Source organism: Dermacentor albipictus, chromosome 5 (genome assembly GCF_038994185.2).
Source record: "Dermacentor albipictus isolate Rhodes 1998 colony chromosome 5, USDA_Dalb.pri_finalv2, whole genome shotgun sequence".
In the NCBI taxonomy this organism is placed as follows: Eukaryota; Metazoa; Arthropoda; class Arachnida; order Ixodida; family Ixodidae; genus Dermacentor; species Dermacentor albipictus.
The window spans coordinates 105,628,866-105,652,404 of NC_091825.1; the positions used below are offsets into that span (position 1 = coordinate 105,628,866).

The 23,539-nt window shown below is 44.0% G+C and overlaps 2 protein-coding genes across 13 annotated transcripts in view; both read right to left on the minus strand.

Annotated features, from left to right (window-relative positions):
* The window catches only part of hyd (E3 ubiquitin-protein ligase hyd), a 149,105-nt gene extending 143,240 nt beyond the window's left edge, over positions 1-5,865 (minus strand). For 8 of the 11 annotated variants that reach the window (XM_065437002.2, XM_065437004.2, XM_065436999.2 and 5 more), the window contains exons 1-5: positions 5,678-5,865; positions 4,557-4,680; positions 4,318-4,394; positions 209-473; positions 24-83 (exon numbers count right to left, since the gene is read on the minus strand). In XM_065437002.2, the coding sequence (XP_065293074.1) occupies positions 24-83; positions 209-473; positions 4,318-4,394; positions 4,557-4,680; positions 5,678-5,739 (588 nt within the window). In that variant the 5' untranslated portion in view covers positions 5,740-5,865. The remainder of the gene's footprint in view (positions 1-23; positions 84-208; positions 474-4,317; positions 4,395-4,556; positions 4,681-5,677) is intronic. The other 3 variants (XM_065437007.2, XM_065437006.2, XM_065437008.2) reach the window with 1 other exon arrangement.
* A 3,405-nt stretch (positions 5,866-9,270) lies between these two features.
* The window catches only part of LOC135905901 (transcription initiation factor TFIID subunit 3-like), a 28,641-nt gene continuing 14,372 nt past the window's right edge, over positions 9,271-23,539 (minus strand). For both annotated transcript variants that reach the window (XM_065437010.1, XM_065437009.1), the window contains 2 exons: positions 22,686-22,786; positions 9,271-15,203 (listed from right to left, as the gene is read on the minus strand). In XM_065437010.1, coding sequence (XP_065293082.1) covers positions 15,080-15,203; positions 22,686-22,786 — 225 coding nt within the window. In that variant the 3' untranslated portion in view covers positions 9,271-15,079. The remainder of the gene's footprint in view (positions 15,204-22,685; positions 22,787-23,539) is intronic.

Here is a 23,539-nt window from a genome sequence, read left to right on the forward strand (position 1 = left end):
GACCAAGAGCAGTAAAAACTCACTGTGCGTTGAAGCTCCCTAATAATGAGGTTTCGAGACTTTCCTTGAAGCACAACTTGAGCCTTTTAATGAAGAAAAACAAACCATAAGCCACTGTCCCTGGTAGAATACATCAATCAGCTTAAGTACAAGCTGCAACACAAGTGAAGCGACAAGTCATGAATTGTGACATATGAAAGCAGCCTACCTGGGAGACAAGCTCCTCTGGGACATACGGTGCAGGGACCACGGGGCGCGACCCCATGATGACCCCCGAGCCTCGACCGCGCGATGCTGTGGAACGCAGAATGCGCCCCCTTGACCGGGCGGCTGACCTTGACCCAGAGGCTCCCGAGGAAGTGGAGCCAGAGGGAGCCGCTGTCCCAGAGCCTCCGCCAGAAGCTCCTCCAGCTCCACCACTCCCCTTGAGGTTGAGGCGGGAATGGTGGTGAGAAGCAGCACTGGAGAGCAGTCTGCATGGATTTGGAGGAGTCTGCTTAAGTGTATCAATGACAGAAACACTAAAGAGAAATACTGAATCAGCTTAGGCTGGTGTTCTTTCCAGACTATTTTCGTTAATTTCATGGTAAGAGGTTGATTATGACAAAAGAATATGCAGGTCAAAGATCAATTTCTGAAAGGGCCCCTCACCAGAACTGACCATCTTGAGTTGACAAGTGCAGCGCATACAATGGGTGCTAACGATCACGTTTGCTAAGTATTACATCACTATGTGCCGCAGAAAGAGCTGAAATTTTAAACCGAACGCCATTAGACCTCCTCGCAGGTGTCGCACTCCAAGCCAGAGGGTGACATATACATGCTAGTGCGCCTACGTACATGTGTTTGTACTGTAATGTCACTCATAGTGACACCTGACTTCAAGAATTATTCAAGGCAACATTTATTATTTGTATAATCTGTTGGTTCAATAGATGAATTAATGTTTAGAGAAATAATGAAACACACAAACCAAATGTCTGCATGTTTTTGTTTTACTTTGCCCCGAAGCAAGACAGATGTACTTCTATTTCATCTGCCTGTTCCCATGTCATGAAGTTGTGCACGGAAACACCGAAACTATGTAATTTTCTACCATGTTCCAGTGCACGTTCATGCTCTGTGATCTGCTTGTGTCTGCCTCAGTATTCGTGTAGCACCAACTTACACCACTAGTCAAGTGTCCTCATGCACAGCACGCAAGATCGTGTGTAGCACGAAACAAGACAATCACAACAGCTCGAATACGACGCCGTCATCCGAAGTGCGCCGTGCCATAATATAGCAAGGAGAAAAAAAATTAAGGCAGGCCCGTGACGCATGTGTCACGCGATTCTTGAGGTCCTGTATGGAAAAACGAAGAGAAGGAATTTCGCTTGCGGAGGCTAGACAGCGGCAAGTGTAGAGAGCGTCCACGTTTGCACTGAAGATCGCCTCCTGAAATCATGAGTTCGCACCACTGAAATATTTCTATCGCGGCTAGTAATGAGCTGATTTGAAAAATTTTTGAGCAGAACCCTCCCTAGAGGACACGTAACCACTTACGGCGTGTAATCAAAATTTGCTATGAGGCCTGGTGAGGGGCCCTTGAAGACTTCTAAGCCCAGTTCAGTGAACTCTATACTCCGTCTCACAAGTTGTTTGCAGCACTGTGGAAGCTGCAGGACTTCTTAGCCAAAAGGAAGGCTGAATGCCCATCGAGTGCAACTTTGATGTACGCCCCCCTTATGTAATGCCTTCGGGCCCTTAAGGTTGAATAAATGAAATGAAATGAAAAATTAGTTGTGTTTATTCGTACTGCGTCATCTGCTCGATGGCTGCTGAATTCGCGATATACGATGTGCATGCACAAAGACCCCAACATCTTATGTACCACTGTAACGTATCAAGTACTAAGCAAGAACAAAACCCTCTAACCCTACAGTTAATCAGCCAGTTGCACCCAGAACATCTCACGGCGGAAGGATATTGCCCATGTGCACCTCTTACCTTCAGCTGGGCTGCAAACAACTTGTAAGATGGAGTATAGTTAATTGTTTGCCAATACAGAAAGGCATAACATTTCTAAAAATTCAGCATCTAGACGGTGCGGTGCTATATTGCGGCTTTGCATCTGAATTCCCTACATCAGTTGCCTGCTCGACAAATTTGCATGGATTTCATTTTTCAGATATAGCAGAAAAGTATCGTAGTGTACCTTGAATTTAAAGTTATCCAGTCTATCTGCAACTACTGCCATGTCTACAAGTAGCACTTTCTTGCTTTCTTAACGTCGCCTTTTACCTCTCAAGCCCTCCCCCCATGTATGCAAGCTGTGAGTGAAGAGTGGCAAGGCTGTTATTCATTAGCTTTGAGACAGGATTGGTTTCGCCTATACTCTGCCTTCTTTCTACCATTCTATCTACCTCCCCTCAGGACTGCTGCACGTTAGTACAAAGATAAATGCTGCAGCTTCTGTGATGCTTTTGCATGGGGTGGCATGGATAATTACAGCAGTCAGAGGCCATTGTGGCGATGCACAGGTTGCTCCAGGGGGCATTGTCACGACACGATGGAAAGGTCCAAATGAGTTTCTTGCATCGCCTTTCCTCTCCGCCGCGCCTCTGTCATGTATATGCATGCTTTGAACCACCTCCCGAAGCGGTGTGCACGACAGTAGCAGCAGCAGTGGAAAAGTCAAAGAAAGCGTCGCTTTAAAAATAATGCAATGACAATGTAGTTACAACCAGTAGCTTCAGTAACCATTTCCACCTTGCTCATTTATGACCGTCCTTGCCCATTTATGACCTACCTAGCCTAATGGTGTTGCATGTATAGAAGAAAATAATCAGTTTTTTGCCACCTTTCAACATCACGTTTGCATTTCTTTTTAAACCAGACAAGTTTTTTATATTCAATACAATGCGCTAAACCTGAACCTTTCAAATGTCCACTCACATTCTAATGCAAACATTTCGCCATACAATGATCCCAGTGAAAAGAAAGCACACCAGCATTTGATATTGCTGATGCTTGCAGGATAAAGGATTATTTACATTTGTGCAAACAGCAAGTTGTTCTTAATGGGGTGACATCAGCTCCAATGCATGTGCTCAGGGCTCTGTGCTCGGGCCACTTTTGTTCCTTGTTTATATTAATAATTTAGTAGTCGGCCTTAAATCAACCATTAGACTGTATGCCGACGAATGTGTCATGTATCTTACAGTGAAATGCCATGCCAATATGTTTGTCTTACACGACAACCTTGAAAAAGTGTCTCTCTGGTGCAAAAGGTCCAGAAGCAAGCAGCACGCCTCGTAACAGGAAATTATAATTTTATTATCAGAGGATCCGGAATAAGGGAAGGGTTGGAAAACTCTTTCTTCGCGCAAAAAAATCCTAAGATTGAAATTCCTTTATATATATATATATATACAAAAGTAAAACTGATATCGACAAAACACTGTTCATCAAGGAGCCACATTACGTTTCATCTAGGAGAGACCACGCTAACAAAATTAGAGCTTATCAGTGCCATACCAATGTGTTTAAGTATTCATTTTTTTCCTAACATGATTAACAATTGGAATGAGCAACCTAATGAAGTCATGGCAGCGTCTAGTATTGAAAATGCTATTGAGAGCCATATTCGTTGATTGTTCTGTTATTCATCTCTGCACATATGCTTGTTTTTTTTTGTTGTTGTTGTTGTTGTTACATAGTTACTTACTTTGTTTGGTACTTTGTTAGTTTGTCTTCCGCTTTTGCAAATTTCAGGGTTTAAACAATGTTGCACTTACTGATGTATTCTTTTCATGTTACTGATTATTTTTCCATCGTGACCACCTGTATTTTAGCCCCCCTACGATAATGCCAAGCAGGTGATGTACGTATACCGAATAAATAAATAAATATTAAACTGCTGTATAAGTTGGCAGGAAGTCAAGCCCAAGGCTGCAAGTCAGAGGCCACCAACAACCGTGAAGACACTCACAGGGTCATGTGAGATATTGTTCATGATATACTATGTTCATGTGCAGTGACTATTCCTCTCTTCCTCCATGGAATCTCAAAATGGCCATTTGTGCATTGTTCTTTAGGTCTATGAGCTCAGAGAATGACTGACAATTCTGTTCCATAAGCTACTTTTCAAACAAATGCCTGTGCTCCCTAGAAGTCTGAACTAACGTGAGTTAACTGCGTATTTCTTATATGCACTGTTTTTATTAGCAGGCTGCAGTGTACAGAGTCTGCAAGCACTTGTGCAGACAGCCGTTAGAAGCCGCTTCAGAAACATGCATAAGATAACATGCAATTAACTAAGTGGCGCATACTCACACTTTGGATATTTCATTTTTACTTAAGTCCAGACGGTCTGTTAGAACAGAAAATGCAACTCGGCATATTTTGCCATCCTGTAAAAGAAACAGGTCATATTTTATATTTGCCACACAACATCAAAGTGGTCACAGAACAAGCAATGTTAACGAGGCCATACGAATGTTCACAAACATGTTCTATACATTTTCATGTAACGACATGTTTGCATTCCAAAAGTACAATAACAAGGGCCTCACCTCAAAGAGGAATGCTATGTGCGACGGTCCAACAACACACTGGATAACATTAGAATTTCTGAAGTTGTTAACAACAGCTGGAGGTGAATATCCAGTGCGCAGCTTTTCACCAACTTCCCTCAATCTGAAAAAGTAATGTAGCGGTAATAAAGCACACGCACAAGAAACAGTATTTGCAGGGCTGTGGAAGGTACGTAATTCTGCGAACAATATGAGAACACTTAATTTTGTACTAAAATAAGAACACACACAGGCGGAACATTTATGTCTAATAGCACATGACGAAGCATTTAGTGAGAAGCTATTTGATATGTATTCCCATGTTGGCTTCGAATTCACCTCAAGAGTAGTCGCTGCTTGAAAACAAATTCAGTGTTCCCTCTCGTGTGTTGCTCTTACTCTACAAATATCGCAAAAAAACAACTATTTGCGCAACAGCTGTGGCGTGTCAGAAGCAAATATATCGCAGGCATAAGCTGCAGGTAGAAGTAACGTGCGTCATTTGAAATTTCAGTCCAAAGTGCAATTCACATCATTGAATTTTCTGATCTCACTAAGCAGGAGGGCAACTGTGATTCATGACGCGATACAGACGAGTACTTCAGCATTACATGAGCTAGACGGACATATTACAAAAGTGTCGGGATCCGGTTCCCCTCGTGGTTTCCGTAGAAACTGACCAAACTAAAGAGAAAACATAAGTCCGGCGATTTGACGACTGAACATGCTCACATACGGTAAGCGTCCAGGAACAACCTGGTCTAGTTTTTGTCTGAGTTAGAAATCGATATACACAGAGGAAAGTGCGTGACGCTCTTATGCAATGCTCTCGAGAAGCCGTGAGAAAGGTAGAACGCAAATGGAATAGCAGAACTCGCAGGTGAAAACTAGAGCAAACACCCATTGCTCAAGACTATCACCAGAAACGCAGGAAACGGCTACCTTTGAACGCAAGAATTAGAACGCGAGGCTCGCGGGAATCCTCGAATCATTCACATGAAAGCTGTCACACGTTCGTTTCATTGAGTGCTTGCGGTTATTTACAGAGCGAAACGACAAGCGTACGAGTTTTAAGCCTAACTTCCCCAAGCACACTGCGCCAGATTTCGACCGTAACATACCTTTCGTTCAGTTGATCTTCACTTCCCGGGAGAGGAAATGCCAGGAAATGCAAATAGGACATGACTGATGGTGTATCATGAGTCTATTCACGCAGCACATCCAACTCGAACGGGAATCGGCATATCCACATACGACGACGCTGAACTCAAACCGCTATCCACCACGGGAAAGAAAATAAACAACATAAATAAAACAACACTGTCGAAACTCTCGTGAGCTCTTGTTTCCGGCGTTTCCGGTAGCAGCTTCGCCGAGAAGCCGTCTGGCGGTGAAACAATATTACAGTGCTCTATTCTGCAATATATTATGAAAGAAATATACTTCAGATAATTACGTTTGATAACACATTTCAAAGTCAGTAGTTTCGGTTTGACCTTCGAGGTCACGCTGCTGACGTCGTCCGCTTCGCTCACATGCATGTTCCTTTACATGCACAAAGCTTATGCAACCTCGGTAAGAGAAGTTTCGGTAGAAACCATCTAACGATAAATGTCGACGTTAACGCGATTAGCATTGGAGCAACATAACGACACACCGTACTGTTAATGCCGACACGTGTAAGCAGCCAGGCTTCAATTCAATTGTGTGGCTTTACGTGCCAAAACCACGATTTGATTATGAGGCACGCCGTAGTGGAGCACTCACTATTAATTTCGAGCACCAGGGTACTTTTAATGTGCCCCCAATGTACCGGACACGGTCGTTTTTGCATTTCGCCCCTGTCGAAATACAGCCGCCGCGGCCGGGATTTGATCCCTCAACCTCGTGTTTAGCAGCACAACACCATAGCCGCAAAGCCACCGAGGAGGCTTATCCATTGGCTTATCTCGCGCTACCATTTGATCATGATGATGATATTGTGGCCAACCCTTTGTATCGGACATGGCAACCACGCCCAAGCCAGAATGACGCTCTATTGCCTACCTATCGAGCAAAGCAGGCACAGGTAGGAAAAGGAAAGAACACCAAAAGAAAGAAGAGGAAAGGAGAGAAAGCGCTGCACTGATAAGCAGTCATTGGGGTCCATCCGCAAGTGCCGCTCGCCAGCATTCAAGGCGACTCTTCGTCTCTGCGACTACGGCTCTGTCTATACCACATGCACCGTCCGCTCTACTAGTCTGTTCGAAACCAAGGGCAGCCTCCAGAGATAAACCCTGCGCGGCAGATGGCCCGATGCCCTCACACCGTAGCACCACATGTTCAATGTTTCGTCCGCTTGCCCGCACGCCCGACACCGCACATCACTCACATCACTGTTTATGCTTCGAAGGCGCACAAGTGTACGGAGCGCACCAGCTCTTGCTTCAAAGAGCAACCTACTCCCGAGTGCACCATGCCAATTGAGTTCTTATGACATCGGTACACAGCCAACGTAGACTTTGCTGCCATATTTTGTATCCAACGTGTTTCTTCTTCATCTTGTACTCGTTGCCGCGCCTGTTTTATCCAATCCGCCGGTGAGTTTGCACTGATAGGGGAGCGAAACAGGCCATACTTACTTTCACTGCGGTATAAGCGCCTCACCCACGGCGTGCGCATACATGTCGCTGACAGGTAATCGAATACACGCCGCGCCCACCGCTCTCTAGGCATGTCGAGCAGGCGGCCATGGTATGCGATCTTGCTGACCGCCTCCCGAGCCACAAAGCTCGACCAGCCTAGGTCGCCCTGTATAGCCTCGTTGGCCACCGCACCATGGCAGCCGAGAGCTATCCAGCCAACCTCTCACTGGCGTCGCTCCAGCCACTCTCGCGTAGGCGCCGAGAGGCAAAGCACAGCATTCGCAAAGGTTAGCGCCGGTACATGGATGATTTTCCATAGGTCGCCGACCATCACAAACCGGTTGCAGCCCCACAGACATCGGCGACGAAGGATGCACTGCGCCCGAAGTGCTTTCTGGCGGAGGATGTCCTCTTGGTGGCCCCAGAGCTCCAGTTCACTTGATATTAGGACTCCCAAGTATCTGTATTTCGAGCACACCATCAGAACCTCGTCTCCCAGCCTAATTTCACCCTCATCCATGCCTGGGCCCACGAAGGGGACTATTGCAGATTTATTGCAGCTAAAGCAGAGCCCAAGGCGATTTATCTCTGCCTGACAGATGTTAATGAGCGCCTGTAGGTCCTGCACACACTGCGCCATCTAGCGGCGCCGCCGTAAGGCCCACGCGTGGCACATATTGAAGGATCATTTTTATCACTGTAGGTCAGCACGTACCCTGTTACCCAAGTTGGCCTCAAAGAGGTTCATTGAAGAGCAGCACACACCTACTAGCTAATTCGCAGTGACTCAAATCGCTATGAAAGAGGCTCATTGATGAGCACCATAGACCCAAGAGCAGGTACCCAGTGCTCGAAGCTGGTGTCAAAGAGGTTCCTCAAAAAAGCAGCATATACCCACTGCATACCCATTGAAGCGTTAAAGAAGTTTGTTGACAAGCAGCACAAAGATAGAGAGGGCCACATACCGAGTGACAAGTCGGTCCAACAGTTGGTTTCGAACACTGCTCCCTCAGCACAGCAGCCCGATGAGCTACTCATTCGACCATGCACTTACTCGCGTCTCGCACACAATAAGTGTGTGTGAGCCAGAATGCTAATTGCATTAAAAATAATATTAAAATATATCTGGCAGAACCCATCTCACGATGAATGTCAACATAACTGGGAATAATAGCAACACACCAAATTGCCCTCATGGAAATGAGACATATACAGGAACATGCGTATTTCATGCTTGGAAAAAAAAAAAAAATTGCACTTACCACTGTTTTGTATTTGGTCAAATTTTAAAGGGACACTAAAGCGAAACAATAAATCAGTTTAGACTAATGAAAAAATGTTTGAAAACCCTGCAGGCAGTCATTTCGAAAATATAGTTCGATTATTAGATATGAAAATGAAGGTCCAAGTATCAGTATTTGAATTTCGCGACGAAACCCCAGCACTGGTACGTCAGCGTGACGTCAGGGATTCCAAAGTAAGTTTTCGCATTTGGGCCGCGTTGGCTGAATAAAGGTTTCTGAAACTTGCCACGTTTGATATTTGGTTCCTTTCGAACACAATGCAGTCAATCTGTACCGTTATATATAATTAGTAGGCCCTAAAAGATGCCATTAAAATCCAAGACGTTACAGCCCCCAGGTGCGGGAACTTAAGTAGGCATCGCCACCCGTATTTCGTTCTTGCGCTTTTTCTGGCTTACCAAACGCCTTAGCGTTGTAAGAGTGGTGTTTTTGGTGTTGTAGAATGGTAATTTACTGATGCAGAAGAAATCATTTTTCACTTCAGCGTCCCTTTAATATAGCATTTTATGGTCTAGATCTTCAATGTAACAGTTGCCACCGTTGCTTGCCTGGTATTAAAAAAAAAGTGCAAGTACACTAATCTGAATTGAATGGCACACCCAGTGACACTAGCCGGTGTCAGAGGCTCATTGAAATGCAGCGCGTACCCAGTCACCCAAGTTCGCATGAAAGAGATTCAACATGGACAAACATATGGACAGACATACGTACCACAAACTGGCTGATGTTACCAAAAAATTGCTAATCACATTAAATATATCCTTGGTGCAATAATAAGTACCATCCTTACAGAATGAATAAAATATATTTAATGTCGTTCGTACAGCAGAGTGAACAAATGGCAGGTGTGTTCTGGGATTATGATTATTTTTTTCTCTTTACATGAATGATACATTCCTTTCTTGAGAGACTGGAGCAAGCTTAACATATAGGTAGTGCAAAAAAAAAAAAAGAAATCAAGTACCCGAGTTTTAAGCCACACACCACGAAATAATGCATGTCAGACAGTCCCCTGTAAACCTGGTGCTACTACACAAAGGACAGACTATATTCGCTACAGTACGGTTTTACAGGCATTTAGCATATTGTAAGGTCCACTATTTGGGAAAGGAAGGTATTCCACTGCACACTCGACGCTAGTAAAGTACAAACACCATTGAAACAAACAGTTCTGATTTTTCAGATTCAAAGAACTAGAGCCCTGATCAAACATGATCTTCAAATTTTAGGACATAGGTACCAAGACAACCGCTCACGAGAGATTGCATGTTGCAGAGGTGACGAAAACATGCAAGTGAAACACTGTACTGCTATCCAAGAGAAAAGCCATGGGCCAGAAAATTATAATTCACACATGTTCAGAGCATGTGTATACTGACATCAGTTCTATCAAGGCATAAATTATAACAGATGAAATTGTGGACACGTAGAACAACAAACACAAAAGCAAAGGAAGGCACCCAATGATGGCTAACGCTGGATCTTTTCTTGATGGCACACATACATGCAAACACTCAACAACCACTACAGTTATTTCATATGTCTACCAAATGAAGTTCTACATTTGAAGTCACTAATCACTACAGAGAGACCTTGACTTAATGCTTTAAGCTATGACATTCAGGCTTAGTTTTCTAACACCTCTACAGTTTAATCTTTTTCTCACTGCCGCGTTTTTTGTCTGCAAAAAAAAAATGCACTTTGATAATCAATGTGGACTTCTCACCACTATAGCCGTAGTAAGAAACTTTTCATGTTAGTGTAAAAACAGTAGCAATAATCTTGAACAGAGCATCTCCACTGCTTCTAAATAGTATGGTTACTTAAAGCAAGATGTAAAGAAATATGTACAGCACAGGTGGTTCACGCCAACCAAAGCTCCCACAAAAGCAACATATGAAACTGCAAATGTACCAAAACAAAACAGCCAAGTCAACAACTGGATATTATACTGCACCAAAAGCTATGTTTAAAAGCGAGTGCAGTCTATGTACCAGGTGCCATGAGACCGAAATTTGTGCTGCAATGGATTTAGGAGATATAAGAGCAGCTACTACTCGAGCTTTTGTACTGAGTGGCTTATAATTTGCACTTCAGTGCACAGGGATTTTCCCTATCAGTCACGTGAATGTGAGAAACATTTTGCTTCGTGCCTTGATGTAATAGCATCTTTAATTCATACGCATATAACCGTGATTAATACAAGCACTACTGGACAATTGATGTCTCTTCCGAAGTGCTAAAAGCAACATATGCAACAAAAAAAATCTGTAATAAGGTTGTGCATGTTCTGTCCCTCCTTGCAAACAGCTCGCAGCAGCAATTACAGCCATGTTACAAAATTAGCGTCTGTATGCTAAAATACTTGCCACAAAAGATTATCTTTAATACAGACTGCACAAAAATGGGCAAAATTATGACAAACTTAAGTTGCCGACCCTTGGTAACAACAGTGCCTCCTACTTATGAGAAATCTCATACTGGAGCATCAGTTTTCATACAATCAAGAGGGATTGCATGAGAGAAATGACAGAGAAAGCACCATAAAAACATGCAATCTGAGCAACACAAAAGACAACTAGACAAAGGACAGTGTTTGCATTAGTGGCCTGTACATAATCCATCCTCACTGTTCCAGCTGCTCAACAACATGCAAGATGCGATCTCTGGCCGAAACAGATGAGCAACACTGAACTGCTCACTCCAAACTTGGCAGCACAGACAGTTGTTCTCTTCGATTTTTCAAGAAAGAAAGTACTATACTTTTTTATCCCAGTTGTATGCCCGGGAAGCACTATTCAGGTGGTCTTGTTGCATCATCTAAAAACACTTGGCCAACCCTATGCGCCTGCTGACTTCTGTCCTCTTTCACCAACACGTGCAGCTTGTACCAGATTAATTTTCAAAAAGTAGACAATGCCAAAGCAGCTTATAATTATACCTTTTGATGCCTAAACTGATCGAATAGGCCCCACCTTCTAAGGTAAGTGCTCCAAAAGTGGGTGCTGCTTGTACCATCCTACGGGTTCCGTGAGTGCAAAACAGGTGCCTCCAAACCCTGTTATCCCTATTAGCACTTTTCATAAAGCAATGGCCATGGTGTTTGTCTTCACAACGACACAAGTGCAAGAAGAAAAGTATTGGCTTATGCAAACATAAGTTCGAGAAGAAGTCATATGTACAGCAGCCAATGCGAGGCTGGCTATAGGTATAGATTAATTACTCACTGACTGTGCTTAAAAGAAATAAAGTGCAGCATCTCCACCAATATATGTATTGCTTTCGTTTTATGCCAACATAATAAAGCTTTATTGCACCTGTACCTTGACTGCATGCATTTTCTAGGAGCCAAGGAAGTAGGAGTACGTCAGCAGTACGTCAGCGAGCTTGCAAGATTTACAAAAAGCTGATGCTTAGAAACCACCTCTTCAAAGAACACAACTACAGAGGCAAACAATGTCATGACAAGGCAACCCAGAATGCAGGAACAATCAGAACTATCAGACACGAATGGTTCCTGCCAGCTTTGACCAGCAAATGCTACATGACGGAGCACAATATACCTAGTGACAAATCAGATACTACAAAGAAAGCAATACACCGACACAGACTGCTACCCATCAGAAAAACTGACAGGTACCTACATGCTGCTCAACAACCCATCTTCTCAAGCAATGCTGGCAGACAGTGGTGGGCCCACCAATGACGGCGGTGTAAATAAAATCCGGGGCTTCATTTAATTCTCGGTGTTGCTAAGACAGAGAATGAGTAGGGGGAGATGGAGACAGTACGAAGAGAGAAGTCTGTGCCGCTTTCTTGGCTGTGACACTGAGGCAACCAAAGCACCAGCCTGCACATTTCACACTGTCACGTCAGCTGTACACATGAAGTAAAAGAAAGTTTTGTCTGCAAGGAGGATTGTACAAAAGCAACAAAATAAGGAAAGCATCATTTGAAAATGTTTAAAGATGATGCTATCAGAGCTTTAACAGACGTGACACTGCACAAAAGGCAAGCAAAAATGACAGTCAGCCTGAAGGCAATTCATTCCAGAAATCTAGGTTCTTGAAAAAGAAACAAAGAATTTCACAAGCAAATTAGAGGTTGAATTGCACAAAATTTTTATGGGACATACAGAAGAGAAACACACACCACAGAGCGCGTGTTTTTCTTCTGTGTGTCTCATCAACATCTTGCACAATCCAACCTCTAATATGCTGTACAAACACGCCCAGTCTTCAACCTTGGCAAGTTTCACAAGCAACATGTACAGTTGACCCAAGTGATAAAGAAGCTGCATCCAACATGAAAATACCTTCGTTATATTTAATATTCCTTATAAGCAGGTATTTGTTATATATTGACAGCGGCAAGAAACATTTCATATTTGCTTCATTATATCCAATAATTCGTAATATCAAGTTTCGGTTGTATAGAGAAGCTACTCATGCAATATTGCAAAATGGTGACTACTATTCATTTACAACATGGTAACCGCCCAACTACAGACTAAATTTCTCAGCACTATTTGCTGGGCAGTACAGTCAACCCGCATAAATTCAAACTCATAGGTACTACACAGTTTGTTTGAATAAACCAATGTTGAATAAAACATGGAGTCCAAGACGTAATTACACCAATATATAAATACAACCAATTGTACTTTAAAGCATCTCCTATGAGAATAAGAATACGAAACCACATAGGCACTAGCCAGTCAAATCTAAAGTGGCCAGGTTGGGTAGCACTATTTCATACTAGCACTACAGCAGCCTGCATATCAAACTGTTTAAACCTAGCATCTTCACGTCGACTATACCTGGACACATTCCTCCGCCTGGCAAGGCAAAAATGCATTTTTTAACGAAAATCCTTGTCCCATGTTGTTTTAAAACAATTAGGGCTTCAAAATGCACTAAAAACATGGCAGGCCAACCACAACTGTGCAATTCACTTGAATCAACAGGAATTTGGAATTGTCTGAGTCTGAACTATAGCAAGTCTGCATCAGTTTATACCATAAGCTACAAAGTGATATGCGCATGTAGAAACAAAAATAAACAGGATGAACCAGCAACCACTAGCGAAACCTTCCCCAACTGAACCTCAAAGTTGTTTGGGTGCTAAAAACACACCATCAAGAACAAACACATGAGTAGCGACATGTGAGCCACCATGACATGACACCACCAGCAATGCACTGGTACTAACCATGTCTACGAATCTTTGGACATTGGACGTTTCAAGTGAGCCAGCCAATTGCCGTCGAAACATCAACCTCGTGTTTTTTTGCTTTTTTTCACAGCACTAAAACTGCAGTGTTATAATCATGAACACAACAACGACGCCAGGAGCAAAATGCCTCCCATATAAGTTTCCAACACCAGTAAAATAAGGTGCGTAGTTCAAATAAATAGATGCGCATGCTATATTTACAGCTGCTGCACTCTGAAACCAGCTACTAGAGTTATGTCTGACAATGAGGTTAGGACTGCACAATTCTGCGACACAGGCTACACGCAAGCACTAATGCGTGCGCACATAAAGCAGCAAATCCTACCTTATAAACTGTCTTACAGCAAAGAAAAAAAAAGAGCTAGGCTAACCTTGCTAAACCAAGGGCTCCTAAACAATGGATTGAATACATCAATGGAACTAAACACAATGGATCACTGGGACATGGGAAGCATGAATGAAATTAACAATGTCTGAACAAAATACCACAACTAAAACAATGATGATAAAACAGCATGCCCAGCACCTAGTTATAAATCCCAAGTCAAGGTAACTTAGATGAATCTCCCAGCCTTGTGCTATTATTAGTGGACCTGGCAAGATTACACAATGAAACACACACAACACAAGGAATGGTACACAAAGGAAGAATAAGCCTCACGATGCAGGAGACCAGTGGCCGCTTGTAAAGAGCAAGTCAGCAAAAATTTTTTAACCAAACAGTACGCCTCCAACAGCGCACGTAACAATCGATAACAAACATCAGTAAGGCTAATGCGCCAACTAAAACTAGGTACATGGGAACGGTGGAAGAGTGACGATGAATGGCATAATGACGAGACACTTACCCCCAGGGTATATATGTTCTACATACTATTTCTGCGAGGTACAGGATTCACTGTGTGGCACCACCTTTTTTTCTTGCACAAGGGAACTCGCCGAAGTCAGGGCAACAACTGTCTCTCTTCCGTCCAAATAAGGTGAACGAAACACAGCACTAAGTCACTGAGGGCTGTTCATACAAAAAAAAAGGAAAGAAAGAAAGAAAGAAAAAGAAAAGGGAAAGAGCGGCTTCTTTAATTAAAAGAATAAAGAAAAAAAACGAAGTACATGAGCAAGGAGGGAGCACATCGCGCGTGGCAGCGGTTGGTGCAGTCAACACGTTTCACCGTGCAGCCACAAGGTCGCCTTGTGATCATGGCGCGCGTTCCAAGAACGAAATGAACGAATGGGATGAAGAATGTGCATTGGGTGGTCGGGAGAGACGACGATGAGAATTGGATGGAGGGGGGGACGTGCTTCTCCAAAACCTGGGGGGTGCAACGCGCCACTGTTCCCAGGGAAAAGAGGCGCCGCAACTTCACTTGTCCTTGCGGTGCTTCTTTTTCTTCTTCTTGGCCAGGGCCCCCTGCCTCTTGGCAATGCAACGGTTGCAATACCAGCTCTCCTCTTCCTTCGGGGGCACCACGATTCCCACGCACACCCTGCACAAGGAGACAGGAACAGACGAATATCTTTAGTCACTACCCCTGCAACAATGAAACAATGGTGTAGATGTAAAGAGGCCGTCAAAGTGAAGCCTTCTTTGCAAATACCCCAAGGTTCGGTGTTTGCCATTGTTTCTTCACCTAGTAGATCACAACTTGTGCTACTTGATATGTACCTCTGAGTATGTGCCACTGAGTACGAGACCGAATGGACAACTTGGGCCACTGAGTTATTTGTTAATTGTTGGCCAATCTGCCAGAGCCACTGCGACTAAATGGGTAAAGAAGCCTTAAAGGGGTCCTGAACCACCCCTCGAGCTTGGTGAAAAAAACATAGTCTACGGATAGCATACGCTGCTGTGAACAAATCAGCCAAGTTTCGCAGTGGTGTGCGGCATGTGGAGCTCCGAAGCCACATTTCTCTCAAACACTCTCTTTCTCTTTTCAACAGAAGCCTGCTTCTCCCTCCTTTTTGGACACTTTATTTCATAATATAGCAGATTCCCATACGCAGCTGTTATTGGCCAATAGCTGACATCAATGAAGAAGGGTGTTTAGATCAGTGTGCTTCTTCCTACTGTTACTGTGCATATTTATTGACGAAGTTTAACAGGCTGAACTAAGAGACAATCTGCTTTAGAATTTCAATAACAATTACATACTTCCAGAAGAAGCAGACTATCCTCTGCTCACACTAGGTCGCGGCCACCTGCATAGGAATTCAACCTTAGTCACCCTGCTTATCAGTGTCACAGCCATCGAGTCTGGATAATTTTGACTAGTTTTGAGCGCTCAACTAGCCTTGAACCATGTGAAACTTGAGAACAGACCATACGCATGCTTGCCAGTGTGCGCTCACCCGTGGCCTCTCCTTAGACACCCTGGCAGACTTATTGATAGCGCCTCAAAATGCACTTGTTGGATATGGCTACTATCAGTTGGTCAAGCTCGTGAAGGCCAAAGCCGGTCTGCACAATTTAGTACTGTCAGACTGGAGCACATTAGCCTGAGCACAGACTCAAGCCCTGATGTGCACAAAGCAAATGCGGCACACACACACCACAGATGCATGCTTCTGTGGTCTGCTACGTAGCGTAGATACCATGGCCGCCGTGGGGTGCCGTGACAAGTCACTGGCTAAGCACACCGCGGCTCGCTGAGGACAACTGCGATTGGCTTACATTTGGTGCATCGTAGGAACCAAAATAGGAAGTAATGGCATCTACATTAACATTCAACACCAAATTTGAACTGTGTGGCACAGTGGCTTTCAGTAGGTGGAGCACTGTGCGCACGTCCCGCTCGACCGTAGCCTTCATAATGCAAGGCATTGAAGAAGGTGAGGAAGCATTGCAATGGGTGTGTTTGATTTCCAATAACTCCGCTTCTGCTGAATGCATTGAAGTATTTTTTGCTGCAAAGTAATTCTGAAATAGCCTATTTTAACTTAACATCCATTTCTCCATTTCAATAAAAAGCTGTTCAGGACACCTTTAAATATACAGTAAACTCCCGTTAAGACGAACTCAGTTGAGCTGAATATTTAAATATATATCAATGTGGAAACGTTTGAGTGGTTTCCCATAGACTCATTGTAAAAGAAGATTCACTTAATATGAACTGCTTTGCATTATAGTCGACTCTCGTTACAACGGATCCTGATAACCTGACAAAAAATGTATGTTTTATCCGAAGTCCGCAATATCCGAAATGCCTCACTTCCGAAACTTTGGCCACGATATATAACATCATCACAGCAAAGAGTGAGTGATGAACGTCCAAAGTAAAAAACAAACGAGCAAAAAAAGTTGCAGTTTCGCTTTAAAGGCGAAGCATCGATTGTGATAGCAAATTAGTAGACAGCTATGCGAAGTGAGGATAGGAGTTTTATCGGCCGAATAAAATTGCAAACATTAGCTTACTAACTCAATTAACAAGCACCGCGGCACGCGCGCACAGGTAAACATGAACACATCTCATTCGACGACCACGGAAAGTCACTGTCAACACGTTGGAGTGGGGAAGTGCGGCAGCAACAGCAAGCAAATTAACCTTAGTGCTGATTCTCGCTTCAACGCGAATTAAACGTCAAAAGCACAGCACATACGAAGCTACCAGCACTGGGCACACTTTGTTCACATCGCAAATCGCTTTGAAGATGAGGCCTGCGCGGGCGTCCCCTACCTCGCCACCCTCTCCCTTGCCTCCACCCCCCCATGTGCCTCGTGCACAAAGGAAGGCGTGCTTCCACCCTGCTTTCCTCCCTCCCTCGCACATACAATATTGAGCTGCGATCATCGACTGACCCTCACATGTCAGTTGCCAACCAGTGTTGACATGGCAGAGGTCCATTTTATAAGCCCAATTTTGCCAAGAATTGCCGCTAATTTCGTCCACTGTAGCCGATAGTTCGTTGTAGCGCAGTCCGTTAAAAGCAAACTTTGTTGCATTAATACAATAGGTAGAGCAAACTAAGGTTGAAATATAGTCCGTTACATTCGAAAGTCTGTTGTACCCGGGTCCATTGTAACGAGCGTAGACTATACTTTTCGGTTACGACTAACTTTCGGAGTGACCACGAACACTGGCGATTCTGAACATCAGGGATTCTAGTCTCAGCGCAGCACCAGTGGGACCCCAAAGGAAACAGGGAGGGGAGGGGGGAGTAAAAACTAAATAAAGAATGTTAAAAATACCACTTTATAGCAAATTCACTCTGTGGAGAGGGGAGCGAGAGAACTGAGAAAGAAAAGTGGGGAAGAAAAATTATAAATAAATAAATAAAGAATCTCGGGCATAGTGGTGTGTCTCTCAGTTGAGCAGAAATATAGATATTTTCGTTTTTATACGCCGCAGCCATGGTTTTCAGCCATGTTCACAGCGCCTCTTCGAAACCAAAACAAGTGAAGCCTAGTCAGTCTAGTACTCAATGGCTGAGGCCAAACCACAAGAAAAGTCAAGCCAAGGCATTAAGCCATAAAGGCTGCATTTGTGATTTGCACCATTTGTCATGCGTGTTCCATTCACTCTTATCATTTATTACTCATGGCCGGCTGATCACCTTGAATATGAGGGCGGAGCGTTTCTCTGACCACTGAGGAAGCGTGAAAAGCATGAAAAGGAATGGCCTAAAAGGCATTGCTAAAAAATTGTGGCCACAGACTGTCTAGGCCAAAGGCAAGCATATGTATGTGTAGCAAGGCATTGGCAAACATGGGCCTTATTTTTGGACAATTACTTTTGAAGATACAGGGTCCATTATGAAAGTAATGCGCATTATTTTATTATGACATGACTATACATGGCAGCGTGGTAAAACCAGTTGGGAAATGTGGTGAAGGTTCTGCCCTGCCAACACAACCGGTCACCAGTTTACTGCTAGCAGTGTGAGCGGATAACAGGGCACGACGGAGCATTTGCTTGAACAGTGATACACTATCAACTTTTGCGTGAAGCTTGGAAAGAATGCAACCGACACATTCCAGATGCTACAAGAGGCCTTTGAGGCCGACTGCACTTCAAGGTCACAGTCAGGGAGGTGGCACAAGGCATTCAAGGAGGGCTGGGAGGAGGTCGCCGACAAACCCCGTTCTGGACGCCCAACAACGACCAGAACTGAAGAAAACGTGGATTGTGTAGGCGAAGTTTTTCGTTCCGACTGTCGATTGAGCATCCATCAAATTGCTGACACCCTACACATGTCCACATTTGCGGTACACGGGATAGTGACCGAGGATCTGCAAATGTGAAAGATCTCCACTAAGCTTGTGCCGAAAGTGTTGACAGAAGATCAGAAAGAACTTCGAGTTTTGTGCTGTCAAGAATTGTTGGATTTGATTCAAAATGAGCCGGACTTTCTTAACCCTATCATAACCGGAGATGAATCCTGGATGTTCGAGTACAACCCAGAATTGAAACAGCAGAGCAGCGAGTGGCAAACCAAATCATCCCCTTGACCCAAGAAAGCGCAAATGAGCAAGTGTCACATCAAAACGATGCTCATTGTATTCTTTGATGCCCGAGGAATCGCCCATTTTGAGTTTGTACCGCAGGAAGAAACTGTCAACTCAGCCTTTTACCTGGAGGTAAAACGCCGGGTGGCTGACATCAAAGACACGGTCAAGCTCCACCATGACAATGCCCCCAGTCACACGTCCTTCATCGCTACCAACATCCTGGCCCGGAGCAATACCCCGGTGGTCGACTTGGCTCCGTGCGACGTTTTTTTTTTTTTTTTGTTTCCCCGACTGAAGAAAGCGCTGAGAGGAAAGCATCGGGAAGCCGTGGAAAACATCCAAAAGTATGTTACAGCGTTCCTGAGAGGCCTTCCCGTCGAGGGCTTCCAGGCGTGGCAGACATGTCTCCGCAAGTGTATTGATGCAGCGGTAGAGCATTTTGAAGAATTTTAACCATTTGTACAGGTCCGGTCAATAAATCTATTTTTCCAGAAAATGCGCATTACTTTCATAATTGACCCTGTACTTGCACTTTCGCAATATTTCTTATGACTATCCTTGGACGTGTCAACAGGCAACATCACTTCAGCACTGTGCCGAGAATGCCGTTACCCGTAGATGCCAATGTATCTTCCGTAGCCATGCGTAAGATCACACGCTTGGTATTGTGCCGAGAATGCCGTCGCTTGTAGACGCCTACATGTCTTGTGCTCGTCATGTATAATTGAAGGTATCCCTGACAGTGACGATCCAAGTATACAGCACACCTTTTAGGGCCACTTGTGAAACAAACAATGTCACTTATTTTCCAGCTAATCAAGAGCAGTTAACCCTCGATATAACAAACTTCAATATGATGAAATTCTCGACATAACAAAGTATATAACTTTTCAAAAGCTCTTGTACATAGAACTCCATGTAACTAGAACCTCAATATAATGAACTGTGTCTGTATGCGATTTCAATATACTGCAATTTCGCTTCCGAAGCAAAGAAATGCCAAAACAATAAATGGAAATGTCCACGGACGCAGATAGTTAAATTATTGAATTACAAGTGGCTGCTTGCAAGCACACCTCTCAAATCACACGCTGCGCCACCAGAGCAACCACCGAATAGGAGCCGCATCCTGTTCTGTATGAAATCCAAGTACAATAAGATCCTATTGCACGCTGCGCACTGTGTGCTTTAGATGCAAGTAAAAGTGGGCAAGGGTGTGACAAGAAAGATGGCAGCTTCACGAGTGCTGCCTTCACGCATGAGCAAAGGCAAAGAGGGGTAGGGGAGCAAACTCATGGTAACGCGATCAAGTGCGCCCGACAGGACAAGGGGGAGGAGGCGAAGCGGGGGGAGGGTAAGTTGGCACGCATCTCGATTTATGGCACGCGTTCCGGCCATGGCTGCACATGGCTGTAAGTGCGGCTGAGCCTATACGCAGCCGCGCACCCTGTTTTAGAGGCAATCTGTCATGTGTGCAAAGAGGAAGCATTTCGAGAGGGCGTGGCACCTTGTATGCTGTCCTCCCAGGTGTTTAGTATTCGTGGTTGTGTAACCTTGAGTTTCGGTGACCCATTGGAGTGAGAGGCAGACGATGTATTCCCTGCCCGCTGCTGGCGCTTTTTTTGATTGCGTCGTCCCAGTGCGGGCGATGCTATCAGCCGCAGGGGCGGAGTGCGCGCAAAAGTGCGGCTGGCTCTGCTTAATCTCTGCTTAATTCGTAACGCCGATGTGAAGATATCGTTGTCGTACTTAGCATGAAACTGTATCATTCGTCACCGACACCCAAATTTATCAAAACAAATGGTTTTTTCATTCAAGTTTGCTTTCATTCGAGTGCCCAATAATTCAGAAAATTCAGCAGCCACTTTCCGTGTAAGAAAAATCAATCAGCGACTGTACTTATTTGAATAAAAAGTACCATTTCAATACAACAAAATTTAGATATAACGAAGCAAATTGCTTATTTTACTGACTTCGTTATATCGAGGTTTAACTGTATTTCAGGCCGTTATCTGGACTTTCTGGTGGTCTCCATGAAGTCCATGACATGTTGTCACTTTTTTTCTTTTACCTGGGGCAGCTGAGGCTCTTCTGATAAGCCAGACAAGTTTTGATGGTCCCTTCGAGTTCACCTTGAAAGGAGTCTACTGTATTTACACATCTGTCGTACTCCTCTGCACTTACACCTCTCACTAATTTTCTGCCCTCGACAAGCATTATACATGGCCTTAATCCTTGAACAAGGAAAGTAACAGATACCAGCCACAGCAGCCACTTTTCGATGGAGGTGAAATGCAAAAACACTCCTGCACTTAGATTAAGATGCAAGAAAGAATCCCAGGTGGTCAATATTATTCTGGAGTCCCCCACTACAGCATGCCTCATAATCGCTACATGGTTTTGGAATGTAACACCTTAGAGTTCAATTTCAGAGAGTGACAGAGAGAGCTAACAGCTACAGGCAACGAGTCAGCTACAGGCATGAGGCCGTGCAGGACACACATACATACACGATCACTGCTACCTGGCTAACTAATCTCTGCTATCTCAATAACTCAAACAATCTTCGCATCATTTAGACTTCAACTTTGTGTTGACCTGCAGCCTTTTTTTTTTCCAGTAAAGGTAGCATGTGCGAAGAGTCAGCCTCTTTCCTCGGTGCAAAGGGTGCCTACATGAAGGTCACTGCAAGGAGCATGCGTGCTGGCCTCACATGAAAAACAATTTATTCAAAGAGCAAATTGTTTGATCAAGCTAGAGGAAAACAAACAGGGTTATTAGAATATACATCTTGACAAGTCGGAGAATTTTCAGAGTGCATCGTCGTGCTGCCATGCCATCTTAAACACACATTGTTGAAGCAATGCAGTAGTTACTCCTGTTATCCAGCAATGTTTTGATGTACCAACCATTACAGAACTATCTCAACACCCTCACTTCATCTAGTCATTTCAATGTACTTCAGCGGTGCTACAAACCTAGTGTAAAACAGCTACTTCACTTCACAGAGAGCACAAAGAGGCTTCAGCACTTTAATGGAGCCTGCCTGCTGCTGTTAAAGAATTATAGGCTTTTACACGCCAAAACCACAATTTGATTATAAGCCACGCCATAGTGGGGGACACCAGAAATTTGGACCACCTGGGGTTCTTTAATGTGTACCTAAATCTAAGTACATGGGTGTTTTCGCATTTTGTCCCCATCTAAATGCGGCCGTTGTGGCCGGGATTCGATCCCGTGACCTCATGCTTAGCAGCCCAACACCATAGCCACTAAGCAACCTCGGCAGGTCCCTACCACTGTTAATACTTCCATTTATGTAATATAGTTTCAGTGCTCCTTTTCACAAACTCTCTATCTTTTCTGAAATCTGCATATATTTCCTGCAGCGCTCTGAAATGAACAGTCAAAGCTACTGTCATAAAAAAAAATGACAATACCCCAAATGCTTCACATTAAACGTCTGCTTTTACATTAGAAGATTATAAATTAAAAAGAAAAAAAGATGGAAAGCAGGACACACCAGTGATACCAGTCATCACACTCGTCACAGCCGATCATGGGACTGCCATCGTCTGGTTTGGCGCACGCGGGACATATCCAGATTTTGTTTCCTCGTTCATCCTGCAAACAAGACGGATGTTATTAAGCCTACAGTCAAGCACGGTGCCTATCTTCCGACATTCAACACCTACACCAGTATTGAGTGATACAGCAGGGCCACACTACAGAAATTATTTTGGAAATAATGTGGCTCTTCCAAATCGAATTAACTACACATGCACCACAATGTACTGCCTTTGTCAAAAAAAAAAACTGAAGCCACTGGGAGCATCACTGTTGCCGAGTCCTGGGTGCTTAGCGTTTTGTATGTGAAACAGTGGTCTTAGTAATGTGGTGAAACAATGTTATAAAGCTCTATCAGGCAAGGATGAGATACAATCTTCTCTAAATCTTTCAAGCAGTGCAGGTGATGCAACAGGAGGCTAACTATGTGTCCAGTGGTCAACTGCAGTCATGAACTTAGTGGCTTTGTTTCTTGTGACAGAAGCTGCACTTACAACACATCCACAAACATATGTAACATATATTTTTTATTTGCCGTTCTATTTATTGGACATGCCTAGAAAAAGATTTTGCAGTAGAGGAGGGAAGGCAAATGAGTGTTTAATCCTGAGAAAGGGAAAGAAATCAGCCTTAAAGATGTCCTGAACCACCCTTTGGGCTTGGTGAAAAAACGCAGTCTGCTGATAGCATACGCTGCTGTGAACATCTCAGCCAATTTTCGCAGTCGTGTGCGGCGCATGGAGCTCACAAGTGGAGGGCAAAGTCACATATTTCTCCAATATTCTCTTTTCAAATGAAACTTTGAAGCTG